The sequence below is a fragment of the Toxorhynchites rutilus genome, chromosome 3 (genome assembly GCF_029784135.1).
Source record: "Toxorhynchites rutilus septentrionalis strain SRP chromosome 3, ASM2978413v1, whole genome shotgun sequence".
In the NCBI taxonomy this organism is placed as follows: domain Eukaryota; kingdom Metazoa; phylum Arthropoda; class Insecta; order Diptera; family Culicidae; genus Toxorhynchites; species Toxorhynchites rutilus.
In genome coordinates this window covers 181,975,974-182,001,791 of record NC_073746.1, presented here as the reverse complement: position 1 = coordinate 182,001,791, position 25,818 = coordinate 181,975,974, and the positions used below count along the sequence as shown (strand labels likewise).

General features: G+C 39.7%; 1 protein-coding gene and 1 long non-coding RNA gene across 2 annotated transcripts; both read left to right on the top strand.

Moving 5' to 3' along the window:
- The first annotated feature begins 285 nt into the window (after positions 1 to 285).
- Positions 286 to 18,098, top strand: LOC129773707 (uncharacterized). Its single transcript, XM_055777351.1, has 4 exons — positions 286 to 321; positions 16,737 to 16,916; positions 17,311 to 17,565; positions 17,640 to 18,098. The coding sequence occupies exons 1-4, from the start codon at positions 286 to 288 to the stop codon at positions 18,096 to 18,098; spliced, it is 930 nt and encodes a 309-aa protein (XP_055633326.1).
- A 5,068-nt stretch (positions 18,099 to 23,166) lies between these two features.
- On the top strand, positions 23,167 to 24,534 carry LOC129778072 (uncharacterized). Its single transcript, XR_008743361.1, has 2 exons — positions 23,167 to 23,892; positions 23,954 to 24,534. It is a non-coding gene; the product is annotated as an uncharacterized LOC129778072 (long non-coding RNA).
- Positions 24,535 to 25,818: the final 1,284 nt, after the last annotated feature.

Below are 25,818 nucleotides of genomic sequence, written 5' to 3'. Positions count from 1 at the left end.
GTATTCTTTTGCTTGGGTGAATCAATTCAGTTACCGGCTAACTAAAACACTAATTTGGAGCGGGTGCTTTTCTTTATATCAAGTTGATTATTGGGAGTAACCTAGCTAACTAATCAAGCACTGATGATAATGGGTGTTAAATAAAAAATGAGAATTTTTTCAATACCTTTCAGTAACTCAAATAAAGAGCATAAAATTTTCTTTCTCCAAGAAAATTGGTCTTTGGGCTCCCTAGCAACAGTAGGCGTGTTTGGTTTTGCTAGTTTGAATTTAGTCAAAGCAAAGATGGCGTCGAAGCAGCACGTGCTCCACGAACGCATTGTACGGTTCTACGAAACGCATTTCCAGCAAGGAAAAAAGTTCTCGGTGACACATTTTAAGGAAGAAAATGTACCTGTCAGTACGGTATATCGTATCCTGGGTTCCCTGAACGTAGAGCGGAAGGTCGGAAGTGGTCGTCCGGTGACTATAATGACGAAGCAGAGAGGACATCGTTAAAGAAGCTGTTTGACAACAAGGACGCAACCAGCCTGCGTGACACCGGTCGGAAATATGGCTGCTCCCACGTATTGATCCATCGGACCCTCAAGATGGAAGGAATCGTCTGCAGGAAGAAGACGAGGTCGCCGGAGTACATGGAGGAGCAGATTGAGACGGTTAAATCACAGTGTCGGTGGATGACCAAAAAATACCGCAGGACGTCTTTCGTTCTGGACAACGAAAGCTATTTTCCGCTGTCCAAAACGCATATTCCAGGAAATGATAATTACCACTCCAGCGACAAGTCATCCACACCGCCTGAAGTGAAATACAAGTTCAAGCACAAGTTTGAAAAAAAGGTTATGTTGTACATCGCCATTTCCAACCGGGGCATTTCAAAGCCTTGGTTTAAGCCGAGCGGTCTGGCAATCAACCAACAAATCTATCGAGAAGAGTGCCTCGATAAAATCCTGCTGCCGTTCCTGAACGAGCATCACGCGGATGGGAAGTACGTCTTCAAGCCGGACAAAGCGTCTTCCCATTACGTCAAGAAGACGCTGGCGTATCTTGAGGAGAAAAAGATACCGTTCGTGCCGAAAGATCGTAACCCAACAAACTTGCCCCAGTGCCGCCCAATAGAGGATTTCTTTGGCTCACTCAGTGCCCTAGTGTATAAAAACAATTGAAGGACCAAGGACACGAAGCAACTGACTACAAGAATCCGGAATTGTATCCGGAAAATGGACGTAAGTGCCGTACAACGTTCTTGTGAGAGCATCGCGACAAAGTTGCGTCGAACAGCAGACCACGGCCCTTACTCAAACATTCACTGACATTTTTTTGAAGAAAATACATTATGTTATTAATAAAAAATACTGAAATCGATGAAAAAAAAATTTTTTTAAATGTGATTGAAAAAATTCTCGTTTTTTATTTAACACCCGTTATACAACCTTACAGCAAGAATTGAACTACTCGATAATACGTATGAGGAATAAGAACTAATAACTTCCCAGAATTCAGATAGTGGATGTAGAAGCTACTAGTACCTTCAGACTCAATGAAATGATATACCTTTGATTATGCCTGAGTGTCGCTTTCCTTACAAATTTCAAGTGGACACTGTAATTGATTGAGTAATTCTGCGAAAATTCATGCTAATCGCCTTACGCATTTTGCCTTGGAATCACCAATTGAATCATCTTTTTCATGAGAAGCACTGTAAACTGATATGGCTAGACTCAATAGTTCCACGAAGAAATGTTTCCAGGGCCCTATTTAATCAGATATGATTTATTTCTTCGGTTGGTTGGTTATGATATCAGCCGTCCATTTGCCCTTTTCATTTCACTTCTCAAAAAAAGGTCTATTTTGTAATTTGCACATAGTTTCAATTAATGTGAGTATATTATTAAGGCAGTGTTCTAGTCTAGAAATTTGAAGAAAATAAAAAATATCCTTCATATTTCTGTAGTTTAGTTTAGTATTCAAGAATATACCCTAGAAAGCACTTATCGAAAATCCCATTACAGGTCGGACTCGATTATCCGGGATTCGATTATCCGGATTTTCAGACTCGATTATCCGGAGTATTTTATTTTTGATCTTCGGAAATTTTGAATAATTTGTATAATAATTCCACATTGAATAGCCAATATGGTTATCAAATGGAAGGCTTGACTACTAGAACATAATTATTTAAGAAAAATGCAAATCCAAGATGTTGGATTACATATTTTCTCAGAACCCCATTAATAATCAAATGAAAGGGCTTGACTAGTAGAACACAGTTATTTATGAAAAATGCAAATCCAAAATGGCGGATTACATATTTTTTCAGAACCCCATCAATATGGTTATCAAATGAAGGGGTTTAATAGTAGAACACAGTTATTTATGAAAAATGCAAATCCAAAATGGCCACCACCACAAAATGACGTCATTTTTGACGTAGCACTACGTCTAACCGGAAGATATAGGGGGTGAAATGGAAATCTAGGCACTGAACAAGAGGAAAAAATGCAAGATTTGGAACGCTTATAACTCGAGCATTTATCAATAGATCGCAAAGGTTTTTGCATCAATTGATAGGAAATATATCTACGCATCTATCATAACGAATAACATTTCATTTTTCTTGAGATAAATAATTGAATAATTGTGAAATATCAAGCATTGCCCAAATGCACTATGTGCCCATTTTTGATTGGTCCATTTTTTGCTCCTCAAATCGTACCGACCAAAACGGGCAACTAGAGCAGCAGCGAAATACAATGAAGCACGATTGGAAAGGAAAAAGAAAAAATATGAACGAAACGTTGGTCGCAGTCTCACACATGCGTAATTCTCGAGCCAGCCAGTCAGCTTAAAAATCCCCGCTCCGCTGTCGTAACGATCATTCTCATCCAAACCGTACACCACATCGTTTCGAATCACATCAGATCAACAAAACAACACAAGCTGCCATGTCTGAGCATGGCAAAGGAGGAAAAGTGAAGGGAAAGGCAAAATCCCGCTCGAACCGTGGTGGTCTGGAGTTCCCCGCAGGGGTTGCTAGGCCGAGCGCGTTAGTACCAGTGCACCAGTCCACCTAGCCGGCGTTATATAGTTTCGGCCGCCGAAGTGATCGAGTTAGCTGGCAAAGCTGCTCGCGACGATAAAAAACCCGCATTCGGAACAGAACACATTCGGTTCGGTGGACATCAAGACAACAGCACGGCAGTGGAACTTCATTCAAATCACTCGTCGAAAAGTGTCTCCTTTTTCCCCGCTTGTTTACATCGACGAATATATTTTTTTCCACTATGTTTCGTAGGAGAGTGTATGCTTACTGACAGATTTCTACTACGAGGTGTTTAATGTAGGATGAAAGGTGGGAATGTTTCTGTTTATATATGATTTATCGTACGATTTAATTGAATGTATAAAAGTTGTCATCAAAACTGGCGTGATTTGGTAGCTGTATAAGTTGTGTGAAACGAAGGTTTAGTGTAATGATTTTATATTCAATTTCATATGCATATGCCAGTTATACACATCATACAAGTAATGTGTCTTAGATGTATGTATATCGCCTCCAATTTTAGATTTTTGACGTAGGACTACGTCTTACATTAAGGGTGCCAAATTAGAAAACAGTTCACGTTTTTATGAAATAAAGTTAACGTTATTTTTGCTACGGACGGATTTAAACGTTTTGTATACCAATCGAATAAGTATTGTATATGTATTGCATCTCCTCTGAGGAAAATTCTCAGAATATTTCTGTGCTCGAAACAACAAAGGTCGCTTATTCTGCTCGTTGTGTGTTTAATGTTTCCCCTCGAGCTGTGAACGCTAGTGAATATTTCACTTGAAGTGCATCTGGCATTGCAATTGACACAACCATCCGAATCATGGCAAAGCAGGCGAAAAAAGAGAAGAGTACAAATGATTATAGGTCGCTTCTAAACATAAGTGTTTGGTTTTTTGTGTGTAGCTTGTTTTCATTGCGCAAAACTTATAGCTTAGAAACTTTGTTGACGGTTTTGACCGAGATTCGAGAAACGTTTTTTCATAAACGGTCATTCTCGCGATGTTTAATTTTTAGCACTGCAACTGTGTGCATCTGTTAGACGCGTGTTTGATGCCTGTTGAATGGCGATGCACTTCTTCTTCTTCTTCTTTTGAATTATAGACACTTGAAACTCAGAGAGTTCATTCGTCTTTGATGGCGATGCACGGAAGATGCCTCTCGTTAATATTCGGTGCAATGCGTGCATTGATTGAAAGAAACGAATTGTGACATATGACCAATTAGTGTATTGTTCTCGCAAAGGCAAAAAATGATCGTTGCTTCTCGAAATGATTCTATAATACTATGGATGGGTTATACATATGATATAACCGCAAGGTTGACGTAGGACTGCCGTTGGCTTAGTAATCAATTGTATTTCTTCAACTAGCAATAATCCCGCCTCAGATGTTCCTCATTGGGTACGATATCGCCGCTGCGCAGAGCTATCTTTTGTGTGTATCGATTAAACTAGTGAATGAATGAAACTATTTACGAATTCAATTGCAAACAAATCCCAATTTAATTCAATTCATGCATTATGGTAGTGGTTATCGCAGCAAATAGTAATCAACATTTTGCCTTTTGCAGTATGCGTAGAAGTTCAGTGAAGAGATATCTTCCAATGCAGTCTTGAATAATCGAGCCAAAGCGTTGCATTTGTACCCGCTTTTGTAGACCGTGTTACCAAAACGAATTCCGGAGTGTGAAAATGCATGGGGGTATAAAAGTATTGCCAACTTGAATGTATCTGGAATCCCGATTTTCCCTACTTCTTGGTTTCGGAATCTGTATTGGGAAAACACATTCCAATTTGCAAAAACGCAAACGAGTGCAAAAGTACCCGCAGCTTGCATCTATTTCGCAATTTCGATTTCCCCTGGCTCCATGGTTTTGAAGTCTGTGTTAGGGAAACATCCATCCATTCTAGCGATCGTACCTCAATTGTGGCGCAATCACAACTGAGTGGATTACCGAGCGGCACTCGCTTATATACCGATTGGTGTGATGTCAATAGTCTATTCTGAAAGCAATTTTAGGGCTATTGAAACAAGTTTTTGGATCAGAAAGTAACAAGCATATAACGCGTAGACATTTTATCTTTCGAATGAAGTGTTTATCATACCATTTCGTTCAGTTGTTTGGGAGCTATTAACGCTCAAAATCTCGTTCTCCGGCGTAACGCTTTCGTTTTCGAAACTTTGAACTTATACCCCAGTATAGAAATGAATGACGTAGTCCTACGTCAAAACTACGCAAGCTATTAAACCTTTTCAGGGTTCCCGGAACTTTTTACAAAAGAGTTATTTATGAAATTTCGACGTATTCGCAAATAATATTCGAAATGATAAATCATCAAATTTCAAAAGAAAAAAGATTCCGTAGTCCTACGTTCTAAGCGGTCGTGTCTCGAATACAACCCCTCGAATTTTTTTTACGATTTAATGTTTGCTGGGCAGGCCCGAAGGCAGTTTTAAATTGTTAAAATATGAATGAAATTTTTTACTTCATGTTATTTGATTACTTGAAACATGTAGTACTGAACTATATTTAACCATTTCTATATAAACTTTACGATATTTCCACCAAAACAAAATAAACAATCAGGTATCCGAATGCAACTCTTTCGTATCATATGTAAGAGCTTTAATTGCCCTAGAATCATATTTTAGATAGCCGTACGAGATAGCTGCGGCTTGATAATCCAAACAACCGGAGTTCAAATCCCATAGAAGCAATTTTATAACCGTCGCCATCACTAATATAAAATATTTATATCACTAAAAGTCAATTGATTGATTCCTATTTGTACAAACATAAATGTTTATAAAGGTTCTATATACATACAAAAATGGTGATTCCCCGAGCCGAACGTTTTACTTTAATATTTTCCGCCATTTTTATTATGGCAGTGATGAATCGTATATTCGTATGACAACATACTTATGATGTTATTAGGTATTGCCTAATAACCTTGCATGTACAGTAAGTTACCTCTAATTTGACATTTAGTTAATTGGACAGACCTGTAATGGAACACTAATAATTGGACATTTTCATCTCTAATTGGATATTTTGTAAACATCGAGTTTGGTACCCAAAGTATGGCCCCGGATTGAAAGTCGCCACCAGACGTCGACATTGTACCACTATCATCGTGAATGTCCAATTACAGGTCAATCACCTCTAATGCGACACTGAGTAGTGCCTCGGTATGTCGAGGATTAGAGGTAGCTTACTGTATATGCTGTTTGGGCGCATCATATACCGCCCAAAATATCAGCTATTCGATGCTCTATATACGACAGTTATACGATTTAATGTTTGCTGGGTTGGCATACTTGACAGCTTAATTTGTCAAGTTCATAATCTCATGTTTACAGTTTTGAGTTAAGTGCAATTGAATGACGAAGTTGAACTAATTTATTTTTGTCACTTTGTTTATCAGAACTCAAAAGACCGGCAAACAGATAGTTTTTCGTTCTTAAAAGTTAAAAATAAAAAAAGCAACTTTAACTTTCACTTTTCTTGAAACCGGAAATATTCTGACTTAAAAATAATTTTTAACGTAATATTCCAAACATACATGTATTTACAAAAATCTATAATAATTATCATTATTATCAAAAACGTTTTCCGCCATTCGTTTTTTGGTTGTCTGTTGTTTGGTATAAGCATGACAATAGTCGTACTAAATGCATGTAGGAGTCGTATATTCATCCATCCAATCATCGTGAATACTATTGCAAGTGGAAAATAAATGTGTGTTCGTTGCTTATGATGCGAACATAAATAACAAAATAATACAGTAATTTAAATTTAATACGACATGCCGAGGCACCACTCAGTGTCGCTTTAGAGGCGATTTTGGCCTGTAATTGAACATTGACGATGTGAGTGGTACAGTATCGACGTCTGGTGGCAACTTTAATGTGGCGCCATAATTTAGGCCACGAACTCGATGTTTACAAAAATGTCTAATTAAACGTGTCACATTACAGGTCTGTCCAATAATCTAAACGTCATTCGCTATCCAACTCTTGACGAGTAAAGTTCAGTGTCGGTATTGTGCGTTGCCAAGGTCATTGCTGTCCGCTTTCGACCTGACCTTTTGTGAAGTGGAACGAAGGAACAAAGGAAGCAGCGCTCTTGCAGCGAGCCGGATTGCGGCTGTTGAACTGATTCGGCATAACGGGATCGCCATCGCGTGACTCAATAATAATTTAGAAATAAGACAGAAATTTTTGTAAAATGGAGAATAGTGGAGGATCTCCAGAGATGGAGATCTCCGATAATGAATCTCATATAAGATCTGGGAAAAAACATAAACGAGTCCCTCATAAGGAAGATAATTCTTCTGGGGACGAATCCGCTCATCCTACCAAGCCCCCCTCTAAGAAAATTGCAAGCCTCCCTTCTCAACCCACTGTTACTTCCACTCCCCCTCTCCCATCATCGATTTCGCTTCCCCCTTCTGATGCTTCCGATCCAACCCAATCCTCGTCCTCGTCCTCATCCTCGTCCTCGTCCTCGTCCTCGTCCTCGTCCTCGTCCTCGTCCTCGTCCTCGTCTTCCCCCTCTGTTGTCTCCGCTCCACGTGTCAGAGTTTATCCAGAAGATGCACCTGGAACTGGCCCTTGGGTTGTTTTCCTCCGGCCAAAACCGAAAGGAAAAAACCTTAACGTGATTCAGATCATGAAAGATCTGGCCAGATACACTTCTGTATCTGAAATTCGCAGGGTTAGACCGAACAAATTGCGAGTTGTCGTGAATAAACGGAAACACGCAAACGAGATTGTTGCTGATCAACATTTCACTCTCGAATATCGAACATTTATACCCTCTCATAACGTAGAAATTGAGGGGGTGATAACTGAAACGGGTCTGACGAGCGAACAAATAAAAGCAGAAGGAAAAGGCAAGTTCAAGAAGCTCCCCTCAATGGAAGTGAAAATCTTGGACTGTCGCCAACTCGGGAAACTTTCCCATGATGGGGACCAAACTAAATTTACGCCGTCCGACTCGTTTCGAGTCACCTTTGCTGGTGCCGCCCTCCCTGACTACGTTATGGTGGACAAATTGAGACTACCTGTGCGACTCTTCGTGCCAAAGCCCATGACTTGCAACAAATGCAAGTCAGTCGGTCACACTTCGGATTATTGTGCCAACAAGGAGCGCTGTGCCACTTGCGGAGAGCAACATGAGGGGAAATCTTGCAGTGCGACTGAGCATAAATGTCCATATTGCGGGGGATCCCCACACGAGCTCTCAGTTTGTGAAAATTACAAGAGTCGCTGGGAGAAACAGAAGCGCTCTTTGAAGGAACGCTCGAAACGCACTTTTGCGGATATTTTAAAGGGCGCTTCTCCACTGGCCCAACAACAACAACCAATCAACACACAAAATGTCTTCGCCACGTTGCCCGTTGACGAAATAGAAGCGGACACAGCTAACGGGGGCACACCGTTCATTTTCTAAGGGAATCCCCGGCGCAAAAATGTGACCACTCCCAAAGTTCAAGGACAAGCCCCTCCGGTGATACCCCCTGTTAGCATGCCTAAAAAATCGAGTGCAGCGGACAAGCAAAATCAGGTTCCTCCTGGATTCCGTGGGAATAATTCACCTTCGAATGGCCCAGCACTCGAGGGGACATCAAAAACCCCAACTGTCCCTGTTATTCCGTCCAGTTCAACTTCCCAATCGGGATTTATAAAGTTGTCTGACCTTTTGGACCAAATCTTCAAGTGTTTTAATGTTTCTGACTCCATCAGAACCCTTGTCATCTCAATGCTTCCAGTATTAAAGACAATTTTGCAACAATTGATGCAAACATGGCCCCTCCTTGCAATGATTATCTCTCTTGATGTCTAATTCAAATAGAGAGGTCGGAGATATCACTGTTTTACAGTGGAATTGTCGTAGTCTTATCCCTAAATTGGATACATTCAAAATTTTAATTCATAACTACAATTGTGATGTTTTTGCTCTGTCCGAAACTTGGCTTTCTTCGCGAGATCATATCTCTTTCCACGATTTTAATATTATACGCTTGGACCGTGATGATAGATACGGAGGGGTGCTTTTGGGGATCAATAAGTGCCACTCATTTTTTAGAATTGACCTTCCACCTATTGGAGGGATCGAAGCTCAATATGACCGTTTTGAACACTGGGGAAACAACACGTGTACCTAAACCTCCTGCTAACCCAAGTGCTCTTGACCTCTCGCTTTGCTCGAATTCACTATCGTTAGATTGCAAGTAGAATGTAATCCAGAACCCCAACGATAGTGATCACTTGCCAATCAAAATTTCCATCACCATTGGGTTGAATTCTTCTGAATCTATAAACATGGCATATGACCTCACAAGACACATTGACTGGAAAAAATATGCGAACGCGATTGCTCTAGCCATCAATTCCAGAGATGGTTTACCTCCATTGGAGGAGTATAACTTCCTTTCTCGTTTGATCTATGACAGCGCGGTTCGCGCTCAAACGAAACCCATCCCAGGTTCCACCATTTCCCGAAGGCCTCCCAATCTATGGTGGGATAGCCAATGTTCCAAGCTATATGTAGAAAAATCGAATGCATTTAAAGCTTTTCGGAAACGTGGAACCCCTGAAAATTTTCAAACGTATTTAGCCCTTGAAGATCAATTTAAAAACTTAATCAAAGGGAAAAAACGTGCTTATTGGCGAAATTTCGTGGGAGGTTTGTCACGAGAAACGTCAATGAAAAAACTATGGAAAGTGGCTCGAAATATGAGAAATCGCTCTTCAACGAATGAAAGCGAAGAATATTCACATCGATGGATTTTTAATTTTGCACGGAAGGTTTGTCCTGATTCCGCTCCTGTGCAAAAAATTGTTCGAGATATACCACAAGGTAGGTGCGATCTTGATTCCGAGTTTTCGATGGTAGAATTCTCTCTTGCTCTGCTCTCATGTAACAATTCTACTCCGGGATCGGATAGAATTAGGTTCAACTTGCTGAAGAACCTCCCTGATGTGGCGAAACATCGCTTGTTGAATTTATTCAATCGGTTTCTGGAGAGTGGTATTGTTCCGGATGATTGGAGACAAGTACGAGTTATAGCTATTCAAAAACCCGGAAAACCCGCGTCCGACTTCAATTCGTACCGCCCAATAGCAATGCTGTCTTGTATACGGAAATTGTTGGAGAAAATGATCTTGTTTCGCCTTGATCGATGGGTAGAAACGAATGGCCTACTCTCAGATACACAATATGGGTTCCGCAGGGGCAAGGGGACGAATGATTGTCTTGCGTTGCTTTCTTCAGAAATTCAAATGGCTTACGCCGAAAAAAAACAAATGGCTTCAGTATTCTTGGACATAAAGGGGGCCTTCGATTCTGTTTCAATAGAGGTTTTGTCGGACAAATTACACTCTCGGGGTCTGCCGCCTCTATTGAATAATATGTTATATAACTTGCTTTGTGAGAAACATTTGAACTTTTCTCACGGAGATTCGGCAGTAAGTCGGGTCTCTTACATGGGCCTCCCCCAGGGCTCATGTTTAAGCCCCCTTTTGTGTACAAAAGGCCGAACGGATAGAAGTTGTAACTTCTATGTAAGCGACATCGACAATTGCCTTACACAAAATTGCAGCCTAAGACAACTTGCAGATGATGGAGTGGTGTCTGTCGTAGGACCAAACGAATCCGACCTGCAAGGACCCTTACAAGATACTTTGAACAATTTTTCAACCTGGGCCATTGGGCTAGGGATCGAATTCTCCACGGAGAAAACAGAGATGATGGTTTTTTCTAGGAAGCATAGACCAGCAAAACCAAAGCTTCAACTTTTGGGTAAACCGATCACTCATGCTATGTCATTCAAGTATCTTGGGGTCTGGTTCGACTCCAAATGTACTTGGGGGGCCCATATTAGGTATCTGAGTAAAAAATGCCAACAAAGAATAAACTTTCTCCGTACAATTACCGGCACCTGGTGGGGAGCCCACCCAGAAGATCTTATAATGTTGTATCGAACAACTATTCTCTCAGTGATGGAGTATGGCAGTTTCTGTTTTCAATCAGCTGCCAAAACACACCTCATTAAACTCGAGCGAATTCAGTATCTTTGTCTCCGCATACCATGAGTCTCGAGGTTTTGGCAGGCCTACTCCCACTAAAAGATCGCTTCAATTTATTATCTCTTCGGTTCTTCATCCGGTGTAAGGTCATGAACCCATTGGTGATCGGAAATTTTGAGCAGCTGATCGAGCTAAATTTTCACTCCGGATTCATGAGTTCATATCATGAATTCATCTCCATGCAGGTTGATCCTTCTTCGTATATTCCCAACCGTGTTTGTTTCCCTGACTACATCAATTCCTCTGTGCATTTTGATCTGTCCATGAAGCAAGATATCCATGGATATTCAGATTACCAACGATCGAGGATCGCTCCAACGATTTTCGATGAAAAGTATGGGGGTATCAATTGCGATAATATGTACTTTACTGATGGGTCCACTATAAACGAGTCCACAGGATTTGGAGTGTTCAACGAATTTTTTAGCACCTCACACAGTCTTCAGAATCCTTGCTCAGTGTATATTGCTGAATTGGCAGCAATTCATTGGGCGCTGGACAGCGTCGCCTCACGACCTGTTGAACACTATTACATTGTAACGGATAGTCTTAGCTCTGTCGAAGCTATCCGTTCAGTGAGGCCGGAAAAGCACTCGCCGTACTTCCTTGAGAGAATACGAGAAATTTTGAGTGCTTTATCCAGACGCTGTTATGTCATTACCTTTATCTGGGTCCCTTCACATTGCTCCATTCCGGGTAATGAGAGGGCTGACTCATTAGCAAAGGTAGGTGCAATTGAAGGCGATATTTATCAGCGTCAAATCGCCTTCAATGAATTTTATTCTTTAGTCCGCAAAAATACCATCGCTAACTGGCAACGCAAGTGGAATGAAGATGAATTGGGCCGGTGGTTTCACTCGATTATCCCTAAGGTTAGCCTCAAACCGTGGTTCAAAAGTCTGGACTTGAGTCGGGATTTTATTCGCACCTTCTCCCGACTCATGTCCAATCACTGTTCGTTAGATGCACTACTCTTCCGTTTCAATCTTGCCAGCAGCAATCTCTGCGTTTGTGGCCAAGGTTATCACGACATCGAGCACATTGTTTGGTCGTGTGAGGTGTATCTGGTCGCCAGATCGAATTTAAAAAACTCCCTTCGGGCCCGAGGAAGACAGCCCAATGTGCCGGTGAGAGATGTGTTGGCTCGGTTAGACCTTGATTACATGTCCCATATATATGTTTTCCTTAAAGCTATAGATCTTCGTGTGTGATTGCCCCTACATCCTTATACCCTCCTTTCCTTCCTTTGCGGGTAATTCGTCCCCTTGCTATAAATAGTAGAATAAGTTGAAATGTAAATACACTATAGATATACGAATAGATTTATAAATTGAGTGTTCATCAACATTGTTACAATTTCCTTATATCCCATCCTTCTCCTAAAAATATGTCACCCTCCTAAACTCGAGTACACCGCGAGTAATCGGTTTTCCACCTTACTAACCATAGATGTAAGAAAATTGTTTATATATATAGTTTTAAAATTATATTTAAGAATTCGGCTCCTTTAAACTTAAGTAACTGAGCCTGTAAAAATAAACGAATTAAACAAAAAAAATAATCTAAACGTCGCATTAAATGTAACTTACTGTATATAAACAATATTTATTCCCAGCTGTTTTGAGGCATCTCGCACAAATTGACAATATCATTCAGTTGTCAGTGCAAGTCGGTCCAATTTTTAGAGTGTAAAAAAAGTTCACTGTTTACATAAAAGCAATCTCGATTCGGTCCCACTTTTTTGCTTGAAGTTACTATCCCCTGACAACAGGCAGTTGCAGCGAGTGGCGAGTGGCAAACGCAATCGCAAAACGGCATCAGGTAGCAGAAGAAAAAAGTTTGTTCTTTATACAAACTGCTTTGGTGACAAATCCAGAACAAGGTGGCATCGAGGGAGTTCGAAATGGTTTTTTTTTTCAAAACCACGAGTACTAAGTTTTCTAAATTGGAACCATTACATAAAACAAGGCGCTTTTCAGGGCCATTAAACCTTCCAAAAAAGAGTTTAGGAAATACGATTCAATGCTTTCTAAAACATTATCCAAAATATTAATAAAACGAAAATTGATTTTTCATAATTTGTTTGCCAGGATGGTAGTTGTTCTGAGCTTATTGATAGTTGGGGACTTTCCTGATTATTCAATTTTCACCAATTCTTAAATTGTTTCCAGATTGAAAGTACAGTAATTTACAATTAGTTCGACATTTAGCTAATTGGACGGACATGTAATGCGACTTATTTAGTTGGACATCTTTGTAAACATAGAGATCCAAATTATGACCCCACATTGAAAGTCGACACTGTACCACTGTAATCGCAAATGTTCAATTACAGGTTAAAATCGCCTCCAATGCGACACTGAGTGGCGCTTCGGCACGTCACATTGAATGTAATTTACTGTACAACATGTCACAAAGCTGGATGGGAAGAAATTTTCCAACTGTGAAAGCTGTGGCGAGTGGCAACAAATCGCTAAACAGGAAGGTTTAGCCGAACAAAATGGGGATATCGAGTGATAACAAAACAATAAACTCTTTAGATTGAAGATAATTTTGTGATCCTGTGATCCTGTGATCTTTTTAGCCTGCATGTGAATCCAACGAGCGAACAAATCGTAATGAATGTATTTTTTTGCCATCGCTCCCTTTTAACGCTCATTCGTTCGTCTCGTTGGACTCGCCCCTCTGGCTGAGTCTGCCGATTTGTCTCTATCCTGTGAGTGTGTACTGCTAGAGTATAAAACACGCGGACCCCAAAAAAATATCTTATTTTCTTTCAAACCGTAAACCCGTGTGGTTGTACGGCATCGGCATCGTGGACGTAACAAAGGAGGACAAGTTAAGGGAAAGGCAAAGTCTCACTCGAACCGTGCAGGTCTCCAGTTCCCTGTTGTCCGCATTCACTGATTGCTCCGCAAGGGTAACTAGGCCGAACGGATTGGTGCCGGAGCACCAGTATACCTAACAGCGATAATAGAGTTTCGGCCGTCGGAGTGCTCGAGTTGGCTTGCAAAGCTGCTCACGACAATTAGAAAACCCGCATCAAGAACAGAGCAGCTTCGGTTCGGCGCTCATCAAGGCAACAATTAGTTTCAGTGAGTGGCAAAGTGTTGCTCCGACACGTCGCATTAAATGTAATTTACTGAACAACATGTCACAAGCTTAATGGGAAGAAATTTTCCAACTGTGAAAGCTGTGGCGAGTGGCAAACGCAATAGCTAAATAGGAAGGTTTAACCGAACAAGATGGGAATATCGAGTGATAACAAAAACACAACACCAAAGGTTCTTTTCAGAACCGTCAACATATTCATAAAGAGTAAACAGTAAACTAATCCATTTTTCAGGTAGATAGGTAGGTATTCACGTAGGAGAAGAAAATAAAACAATATATTTAAAATATATATTTAACAAAAGCTGTCCCCTTTGTATAGTCCTACGTCACTCCGGTTATGTCCCCGACATTACCCACCCGTCTTTTTTGAATGTCCCATCAATATGTGTTTCAAATAAAAGTGCTCGACTGGTAGAACACAGTAAACCATGAAAAAACCAAATCCAATATGGCCGCAGTTCCCAAATAAACAATCACTTTTTAATGGTTTATTCAGCTTGCCCTGTTTGTATGTATGTTTGAGTGTTTGTAGGGTTGTCCCACATTACATGAAATTTGATCCCGTTCCTGATTGATCTGAAATTTGGAAAACACCTTCAATTATACACTGCCATTATAAAACTGCGTATTTCATGATCATGAAAAATTCAATTTGGCCGCCGCTAAAAAATGGCTGAATGGCTTGACATAAATTCTAAAAGGTCGCCGCCACAGAATGATCGACTATGTATTTTTTGCAATTCCCTCAATATAGGTATTAAATGAATTGATTTGACTAATAGAATACAGTACATCATCAAAATATTCCGAAGAAAGTAAGGTAAGAAATGAAAATTTAAAAAAAGTTGAAAGGTTTCATTGAAGAGAAGTACACTAATGATACAGATAGTTTACTGAAAACTAGAAAATAAAATAAGTAAAAAAAAACCTTAAAAGTTAAACGGTTTAATGTACTAAAAGCTAGGAAATAATTAGGCGAGTTGCAGTTAGTAGTTATCACATTCCATTCCGTTCCTCCATTAATCTAGGGCAATGAGACTAAAATAAAATCGTGAGGTATATGACAAAACATCTAACTGTGGATAATGGAAATCTAACGTTTATTTCTTACCTAGTTTTCTTCGGAATATTTTCATGATGTACTGTATTCTATTAGTCTAATCATTTCATTATTGAGGAGATTGCAAAAAATACATAGTCGACCATTTAGTTGCGGCGACCTTTTTGAATGTTTGTTGTTTGTTGTTGTTGTTGTTTTTGTGTCCTCCAAATCAAGCCATTCAGCCATATTTTAAATTGATTTTTTCAAGATCTGGAATACGCAGTTTTTTAATGACAGTATAAATGAAGGTGTCTTCCAAATTTCAGATCAATCAGTCAACAGGAACGAGGTCAATTTTCTATTAATGTGGGACAACTCTACAAACATTCAAACATACATACAAATAGGTTAAGCTGAATGAAACTATTTCAAAGTAATTAGTTATTTGGGGACTGTGGCCATCTTAGATTTGGAATTTCCATGATCTGCTATGTTCTACTAGTCAAGCCCTTTCATTTGATACCTATATTGATGGGGTTGTGAAATAAATATATATGGCGCCATCTTGTGGTGGCGGCTATTTTGGATTTGCATTTTTAATAAATGACTGTGTTCTACTAGTGAAGCCCTTTCATTTGATGCCCACATTGAAGCGGTTCTGAGAAAATATGTAATCCGCCATTTTGTAGTGGCCGCCATCTTGGATATGCATTTTTCATAAATAACTGTGTTCTACTAGTCAAGCCCTTCATTTGATACCCACATTGAAGCGGTTCTGAGAAAATATGTAAACCGCCATTCTGTGGTGGCCGCCATCTTGGATTTACATTTTCAATAAATAACTGTGTTCTACTAGTCAAGCCCTTTCATCCGATACCCATATTGATAGGGTCCCCATGGCCTAGTGGTAAGCGTTGCACTTGCCAAGATGGAGGCTTCGGGTACGATTCCCGTTCGGGTCAGAAATTCTATCGTCATAGATCGTTTTTCTGGCTTGCACTGGTAAAAGGGAACTGTCTAGGGTGTGGTGGGATGAGCATTGGGCATTGCCAGTCCCCAAGAAAATCCACAAAAACCCGGAAACAGCTTCTCTAAGCGAATTGACGCCGCTATAAGCGTTTTTGTCCAATCCTGGTGGTACTCGGGACGTAAAGCAGCAGTATCTCGATGGTCCTCCTGCGAGATAGTGGGGTTGGTCGCAGGCATTGCAAGTCGCACAACTAATACACCAAGCAACAAACGATACACAAGAAGTTTCGAACCGGACTAATCAACACATACCCAGGTGACGAAAACGGACTAACTCGGAAACTCGGGACGTGGAATTGGATTGAGGATTAGGGGCCGATTCTTCAACATCAGCAGCATTAACGTACACAGCCCTCACCTCGCAAGTCCCGATGATAACAAAGACGAATTCTACGCGCAGCTGGAACGCGAATACGAACGCTGCCCAGAACATGACATCAAGATCATCATCGGAGATTTCAATACCCAGATCGGTAAAGAGCAGGAGTTCGAACCTGTAATTGGTATGTACAGTGCACACCAGTTAACAAATGAAAACGCCCTAAGACTCATCGATTTCGCCACCTCTAAGAATATGGCCGTACGTAGTACCTTCTTTCAACACAAATTCCTCCACCAATACACCTGGAGGTCACCAAATCAAACAGAATCTCAGATCGACCATGTTCTGATAGACGGCCGACATTTCTCGGACATAACTGACGTCAGAACCTATTGAGGCGCTAACATCGACTCGTACCACTACCTAGTGGTGGTTAAGATGCGCCCAGAACTCTCCGTTGTGAACAACATTCGGTACCGATGTCCGCGACGGTACAATCTTACGCGACTGAAAGAAGCAGATGTCGCCGTAAACTACGCACATTCGCTTAAAGCTGCGCTGCCGGGAGAGGAACAAATTAACGAAGCTCCTCTCGAGGACTGTTGAAGCATGATTAAAGCCACCATAAACAGCGTAGCGGAGAACATCCTAGGACAAGTGGAACGAAGACGACGGTACGAGTGGTGACGAGTGTCAGCAAGTGTTACAGGAGAAGAACGCTGCGCGGGAGCTCATGCTGCGTCAAGCTACCCGTCAGAACGTGGAACGATATAGACAGAAGCGGAGACAGCAAACCCAACTCTTTCGGGAAAAGAAGCGCCGCCAAGAAGAGGACGAGTGTGAAGAACTCGAACAGCTGTATCCCGAAAAGGCTTCGTGCCGCGAGCAGAAATGTGATGTGATGGGAGTATACTGACGAACGAACGTGATGTGACCGAAAGGTGGAGGCAGCACTTCGATGAACACCTGAATGGCGTACAGGCAGAGGACCAAAATTACGATGGAAGCGATTACGTTGGTGCTGTAAATAATGAAGATGTACCACCCCCAACGATAGGTGAAGTAAGGAATGCTATTAAACAGTTGAAGAACAACAAATCAACTGGCAAAGATGGCATCGGAGCAGAACTTATCAAGATGGGCCCGGAAAAATTGGTTAGTTATCTGCATCGGCTGATTGTCAGAATTTGGGAAACAGAACAACTGCCGCAGGAGTGGAAAGATGGGGTTATTTGCCCTTTCTTCAAGAAAGGAGACAAACTAGACTGTGAAAACTTTCGTGCAATCACCGTCCTGAATGCCGCCTACAAAGTGCTTTCCCAAATCATCTTCCGTCGTTCATCGCCACTGACAACAGATTCGTGGGAGGTTATCAGGCCGGCTTCGTCGAAGGTCGGTCTAAATCTTCACCTTGCGGCAGATTCTCCAGAAATGCCGTGAGTACAGAGTCCCCACGCACCATTTATTCATCGACTTTAAAGCCGCATACGATTCAATAACACGAAAAGAGCTATGGAGAATCATGGACGAAAACGGCTTCCCTGTAAAGCTGACAAGACTGATTAAGGCTACGATGGATGGAATACAGTGCTGTGTGCGAATTTCGGGTGGATTAACTGATCCATTCGAGTCCCGCAGGGGGCTTCGACAAGGTGATGGTCTCTCTTGCCTACTGTTCAACATTGCGCTACAAGGTGTTATGAGACGAGCGGCGTTTAACTTGCGTGGTACGATTTTCAATAGATCCAGTCAATTCATCTGCTTCGCTGATGACGTAGACATTGTCGGCAGAACATTTGAGACGGTAACTGAACATTACACCAGACTTAAGCACGAAGCAGAGAGAATTGGACTGAAAATCAATGCGTCTAAAACCAAATACATGCTGGCTTTCAGATCCGAGCACGACAGGACCCGATTAGGTAGTAGTGTAATGATCGACGGCGATGAGTTCGATGTAGTGGACCATTTTGTCTACCTTGGCTCGATGGTAACGTCTGACAATGATACCAGCCGCGAGATCCGGAGACGCATCATCAATGGGAGTCGTACCTACTATAGTCTCCACAAACTCCACAAACTGGCGTACACGATATCTTAAGCTCTACTGAACCGATTCATGTCGAATTCATATGAATACAATCTGCAGGCATGAACGCATGAACCTCTAAAAACGATAGGTTTTTTAGAATTGTACTATTTTTTGAAAATCGGGAAACGTAAGAAAAACCGATTTAAACCGCATTTTGTTTCTCAAAAGGCTGCCATTATGTCAAAAAAAGATGTTTTTGACTTGTCCGAGGCTCATGCGATAGCGGCATCTTTACTGATTTAGAATCTGTTCGATTTTTCTGTTTCAGATTCATTTCGTGTAGCCATGGCACAACTTTTTTTGAACTCCCTCAGTTTGCAACTATTCTAGAATATTTTTTCTCCGTTCAATTTTTGTTTTATCGTTAAAAGATTATTGAACAAATAATGATATAATGGATCGTGAAAATACAGTTTGTTTAATTTTTACGGAGCTCGAAATAATGTCCGAAATTCGTGTCTCTACACTAGAACACCCCCTTAAGTCAAAAGTATTAGGTCACCTTAAGGGATATATTATTGCTGTACGAATTTTTAAACGTTTTTCTCGAAACCTTGTTTTTTCAACTGGTGGTATCGATATCTCAGGATCGACTCGACCGATTTGGTTGAAATGTTTTATCAGCATGTAAAAATGAATTATCTAAGGCGTTACATAGGTGTTTTTCGATATCTCATTTTTCGATTTTTTATGATCTTCTAATCAGCGATTTTTCCTGAAAAATAACTCATTTTTAACAAAAATGGTTGCCATTTTGGTAATTTTTCGAATGTTCTAAAAACTCTATGTAACGCGTTCTAAAGCCTGAAGGCAATACCTAAAGGTGTTGTCCTAAAGTTTCAAAATATTCATTGGAATTTATTCTGCGGCACCCCGTTCCTTCAGAACCGATACCACCAGCAAGGTACATCAAGGTTTTTTTTTACGCGGGGGATACGTACCTCGTAAAAAAAACGCGTTAATTGGAAAATCCGTGTAAAAAAAACCGTGTTAATTCGAAAATCCGCGTAGAAAAAACCGCGTTGATTGGAAAATCCGCGTAAAAAAAACATGTCACCTAATGATAGATATAAAATGGGACTATCCTTATGTATAACGGAAGTAAAAAGTGTTGCTCGCTTCCGAAAACCCTTGGTTTTTTTCTGCAATTTCGTTGATTACTGGTAGCGAATGAGGTCATCTGCTATTGCTAGAAGATTCCCTAGTAATTTGTACAATCTTCTGCCGATGCACGTGCAGTTCCACTGTTGGACCGTCCAGAGCTAAGTAGACAGGGAAAGACATTCACGAATCGCTGCCCGTAAAAACCCCGGCCCGTTGTACCGCCCGGCGAGCTTCCCGTTACCCAACACCTAAAATCCACGTAAGAATCGAGATAAGGTGCGGCACTCATTACCTTCATAAGTGTTAAGCTCCGTTACAAGCATTAATTACCCAAATAAGCTCTAAGGAAACATAAGAGAAAAATGTGAGCTGAGGGGGAGATGTGATATTGCACTGGTCTTGGTGTTAATTGGAAAATCTGCGTGAAAAAAACCGCGTTAATTGGAAAATCCGCGTAAAAAACCGCGTTAATTGGAAAATCGTATTCGTACACTCAAAAAAATGGAAAATACATCATCAAACGTACCTTAAACAATAATCAAAATACCCAAAAACTTCATTTTATTCCTAACATCCGCAAAAAATCAGGAAAATTCATTATTTTTCGACTTTCCAGACAGGGGTCCGCCCTTAAATAATACGTTAAGGGGTCAACACCCGAGGTACGGATGTTACCACTACGCCAGAATGAGCGTTGGAAATATTGAATGTTGCTAAGAGATACCGAAAACTACTTGTGTATTCAGTAAGTTCAGTGTTTCAGAGCCGCTCTAGATAGCGAGCAATTAATATTACATGTTCATTCTAAAAGCTAATTTGAAAATCTGTTCAAATTGGCGTTTTATTGTTTCGCAAAACGTTCGCGTCCCTCACTCAATGAAATCATCCATTCATCGACCCTTATCAGTGTTACCAAAGTTTGTATAAAGAGTTTCATTCTTGAATATGTTTGTTTCTTATCATTTCGTAGTTCTACGAGAGCTGAATTATTCGGCTGCCAAATCTGTAGCGTCAAATCCGTTAATGTGTTCATATGGTCAGTACATATATCAACACAAAATTTTGAGACCCCGCATTTCTCGTAGTCAATAATGCGACAGACGGTGAAATGGCTACCACACTTCCTCGCAGGGTTGCCAATAATATTTTTGAAAAAACTGGAAGATTGCTCTTAAAAAAAACTGGAAGAAAACTGGATCCTGTAAAACCTTTATTTTAAGAAGACCGGCTATGATTTATCTAAATTGATTTTTTTTTACTCATTCCAATGTTTGAGAAATAGATTTTTTTATGCTTCGTGTAGTGTTTATATGTAGTTCATAAAACTGTAACTGTAATTACTGTGAAACAATATTTGAGGGATGGTTTTATTTGGGCAAAACTTGAAGAGTTTCGTATTTATCGCTTCATAAAATCCATAAAATCGCTGATAGAAGAGCGTAGCGTATAGTTCGATACCTCAAAAAGGCACAGATCAGCATGAGATACGAGGTAAAATACCAAAAACAACCTCGCATAATGTTATTTCAATACTCAAAAAACCACAAACAACGTTGCTCAAGTATTACTTTGGTATTGGAATTATAAAATTTTAGTATTGAGAAGCTATCTTTCTATTTTTTTTTGCTAATTTACATCTTATATTAGAGTTGTACAAACCTAATTTCGGTATAAAGATCAATATGAGGGACCCTTAAATATTTCCTCTAGCTCGAGAAAGTACTTTTTTTTTCTTGCAAAATATACACTATGGTTCACATGCATTTTATACATGTTAGCTATCAGCTATTCAGGGGAGTTTGTTTGCATATCAATTAAAGACAATGGAAACCATTTACTCTATAACCTTCTGAACTTCAGAATGTTTTAGAGGATCTATAACATCTGATGTTTATATAAACTCAGAGCCTGCGGAATCTATGAACTATTTTGGGTAAGTTTTCTTTCGATGGACATTGTACCAGTCGCGAGTGGAATGCTAGATCAATTGGTCTGAACTTCAGAATGAGTTGGAACATCCGATATTTATATAAATTGAAACACAGTGTAGCACATTGATTCTTGGGTAGGCTGTTAAATAAAATTAACAATAGAGTGATACCCTGTTTTTAAAGTAGTTTGATATGTTTCCACCATTCGGGAAAGCTCTTCGTTTTGGAATTTTCGACAAAACACCGACCGATTGAACAAAATGGGAAAAACCGAATTACAACCTCGCCTGTCGTAGAAAAGAGAGATCGATCCAAGGTCGAATGATAAATGTAAGAAAATAAAATTACATAAGGGATGGGAAGAGGGAGGGACAGATAATATTTATCATTGTAAATTTATTTTACATAAAATGGATAAAACTTGGGCACACATATGAAAAAACTGGATAAAACTGGACGATATTCCAAAAAAACTGGAAGATTTTAGGGTTCAACTGGATGACTGGATCGAGAAAAAAAACTGGAAGAATCCAGTTTAAACTGGAACATTGGCAACGCTGCTTCCTCGTTTGCATCGTTTGATAAGTTTTGAACAATCGCTCAACTTAGTTAAACTGATAGGATAATTCATTGGATACGTTCTCTATTTGAATATTCCCCTCATACTTCACATCATTCATGCACAGAATGAAAAATACGAAGGTCACACAACACAAATAAACCGTTAAATACACAACCTTTTATACTTGATTAAACAACTATTTTTACAGGAATATGAAACTCATGTTTTTTTGTTTGACTTCCAGAGAAAAAGTGTTCTGAAGTTTTGGTTTTTCCCGAAGAAACCTCCGGCGTAATCGGACTTCTTCTCCTATTATAACAAAAACAGCACAATGAAGCCAAGCGAAACGAAATTCAAACTTAACCCGAATGGGCCCACATTCTCCGTTTGGTTGGAGGCATAACCGCCGTTTCAAAAAAGGTCTCCACACTTTCGGCTCGATATGTTGAGATGAAAAATCTCTCTGCTGACTTCTAAACTTTGCAAAAAGCTCAAACGTTCAGTAACAAAAAGGTCACCGTAGTTTTATCTTCTATTTATTCGTGTGCAATACACAGCATTAAGCAGAGCAAGCCTTAAGCCGGGTTCAGACGGTGCGAGTAAGCATACGAGTCGGTCTAGTCAGTTACTGCAGTACAGCTACTCACACCGTGTGAACACATCATGCCAGTTAGTGTCATGTGTGATTCGGCGTGCGAGCTACTTCAAATTTTTTTGAATTTACTCGCACTCGCATCCCTCAAAACGTCAAAAACAGAATTTAGCGCTCGAATCAGGGATGCCAAATCTTTACATTGTCTTTACATGTCTCTATTTTTAAGATATTTGAAAATATGCGAAGATTATTATAGACTTGAAAATTATTGAAAAAACAAATAAAACCCTCATAGTTTCTAAGCGGAATCGTTGTTATTAAACGGTTTTATTTAGCTTGCCCTGTAATCTGTTTGTATGTTTGTAACATGTCCCACATTAGTAGAAATTTGACCCCCTTCTTGTTGACCGATTGATCTGAAATTTGGAACACACCTTTATCTCTGTAGTCATTACAAAACTGCGTATTTCATTATCTTGTAAATCCAAGATAGAGGCCGCTACAAAATGGCGGATCCCTTTCTTCCTCAAAACCTCATCAATGTGGGTTTTCCAAAACCCCATCAATATGGGTATCAAATGAAAGGGCTTGACTAGCAGAATACAGTTATTTAAGAAAAATGCAAATCCAAGATGGCTGCCACTACTAAATGGCGGACTACATAGTTTCCCAAAACTTCATTAATATGGGTGTTGGGGGGAAGCAAACTACGCCACTGATGACTTGATCTGAACCTGCGCATCCGGACGGTGCCACTCCATGACGCACCCAGACAATCATTGACAGCTAGCTGTCATCACTGTCATTCTGAAAACTTCTCTCGTACCACACATTCTTTGCTAATCACAAAAAAGGAGTAGAGATAGAACCCAAAATAAAGTTGAATTCCCAAATTGTTAAATAATTGAATCATCCTGTCGTGCTTTGAATTTAAAACGAGGAGATCAAATGTAGGTAAAACCTAATAATGTAAAGTTCTTGTTTAATTATTGTTTCTCTTAATAAATACAGCTTTGAGCTCGCTATACATTGATAAAAACGCGTGCTGAATAGAACCTCCGAAACCCCCGTAACAATGGGTATCAAATGAAAGGGATTGACTAGCAGAACACGGTTATTTATGAAAAATGCAAATCCATCAAAATTCTACCAAATGGCGGACTACATATTATGTCAAAACACCATTAATATGGGTATCAAATGAAAGGGCTTGAATAGTAGATCACAGTAGATCATGAAAAATTAAAATCCAAGATGGCCGCAATCACAAAATAGCAATATACTTTATTAAACGGTTTTATTTAGCTTGAACTGTTCGTATGTATGTATGTATGTCTGTAGGATTGTCCCACAGTAATAGAAATTTGACCAATAGGAACTGACCGGATAGGAACTGCTGTCATTTTAAAACTGCTTATCTTGAAAAATCCAATTTGGCCTCCGCTCAAAATCGCTGATTCCATATCATCTCAAAAAAAAAGGTTGATTGAGATATGTGTATCAAACCAACGAACTTGACTTGGAGAACACACTATGTATTTTCTGCAATCTACTCAATATCGGTATCAAATGAAATTTTTTGACTGATAGAATACAGTACAATGCCTTTATTGTAGAGAAATATTCTAATGAAACAGATAATGTACTAAAAACTAGAAAATAAAATGAGTAAACAAAAACTTTTTAAATTATAAAATCCATTCATTTTCATTATCCACAATTAGTGATTTCATCATATGTCCCACTATTTTATTTTAGTCTTATCAATGCCCTAGACTAATGAAGGAGAGGTGTGATAACTACTAACTGCAACTTGCCTAATTATTTTCTCTAGCTTTTAGTACATTATTATGTTTAATCACAAATAAACCGTTTAACTTAAAAAGTTTTTTTACTCATTTTATTTTGTTTTGCACGCTGGTGGGGCACGTTTTCTTTTTGAGATAGTTTTCTTGGGATTCTAAATATAAAATCATTATCGGGCACAATTTTCATTCGAAATTCACTCACAACTTCCAAAAAAAGTATTGTTCTAAAAAACAGAATACATATTCCATTTAAAAAAGTAGATTTTCATTCATTATTTTAGTTTTTGAGGCGTATTCATTCCTCCTGCAAATCTACTATCATTTTCATTTCACAAATTGGTACACGAAGCTGCTGTCAAGGCGAAATAATTCAAAATTTGAAAAATCTTTTAGACTGCCATTTGTAGCACTACATACTTTCGGAATTATTTTAGCTATGGATGCTTTCGAGATTCTAAAAAAATATCGACAATAATCTGAACGATATTCCAGAAGAAAGGTACAACATTTCTAGTTTCACTTATGTAGGTATAGCATCCCTCATGAGTGTATCTTGCGTTGTATTTGTGGAGCAATTAAATCCAACAGTTTTTTCACTTTTTCAGGTGTTATTCTCAACACTGCTCTGTACTCTCGGGGATCATCATCGTAGAGTTACTTCAATATTGTATTTGTTGCTCCTTTTTTTTTGCATCCAATTCCTGGACCGAATCCTTTTTTCTTTCTGCTTTTTCCGGATAGTACCTTCAGTTCAAAGAAATTCAGCACAAAGTATTTTTAAACACGGCCAGTGTGTGTTTAGCGATAAAATTGTGTAATGATAAATTCAACTGAAAATCTAAGACGAAAACTGCCAATAAAGAAGTCGATTTCGGATCAATCATCTGACAAATTCGGATCTGATTGCTGTTTCTGACGATTTGATGGACATTTGAAAAACCGCCTGGCATCTCTGGAAAACCTGTGCCGTAGTATCTAGTTTCTTGCCAGCAGCTCACATTGTGTGAACGGACAAGGCGAGTCAACCATTTGTCAAGCGAGTTCACCGGGTCAGTAGCTGCTCATTGT

Excerpts from the sequence above, each read along its gene's own strand:
- LOC129773707 (XM_055777351.1), top strand. The coding sequence starts at position 286 with ATGGCGTCGAAGCAGCACGTGCTCCACGAACGCATT. Across the intron at positions 16,917-17,310 it reads CCACCTCTAAGAATATGGCC|GACAAGTGGAACGAAGACGA; the intron begins GTACGTAGTACC and ends AGAACATCCTAG. Across the intron at positions 17,566-17,639 it reads AGAAATGTGATGTGATGGGA|GCAGAGGACCAAAATTACGA; the intron begins GTATACTGACGA and ends AATGGCGTACAG.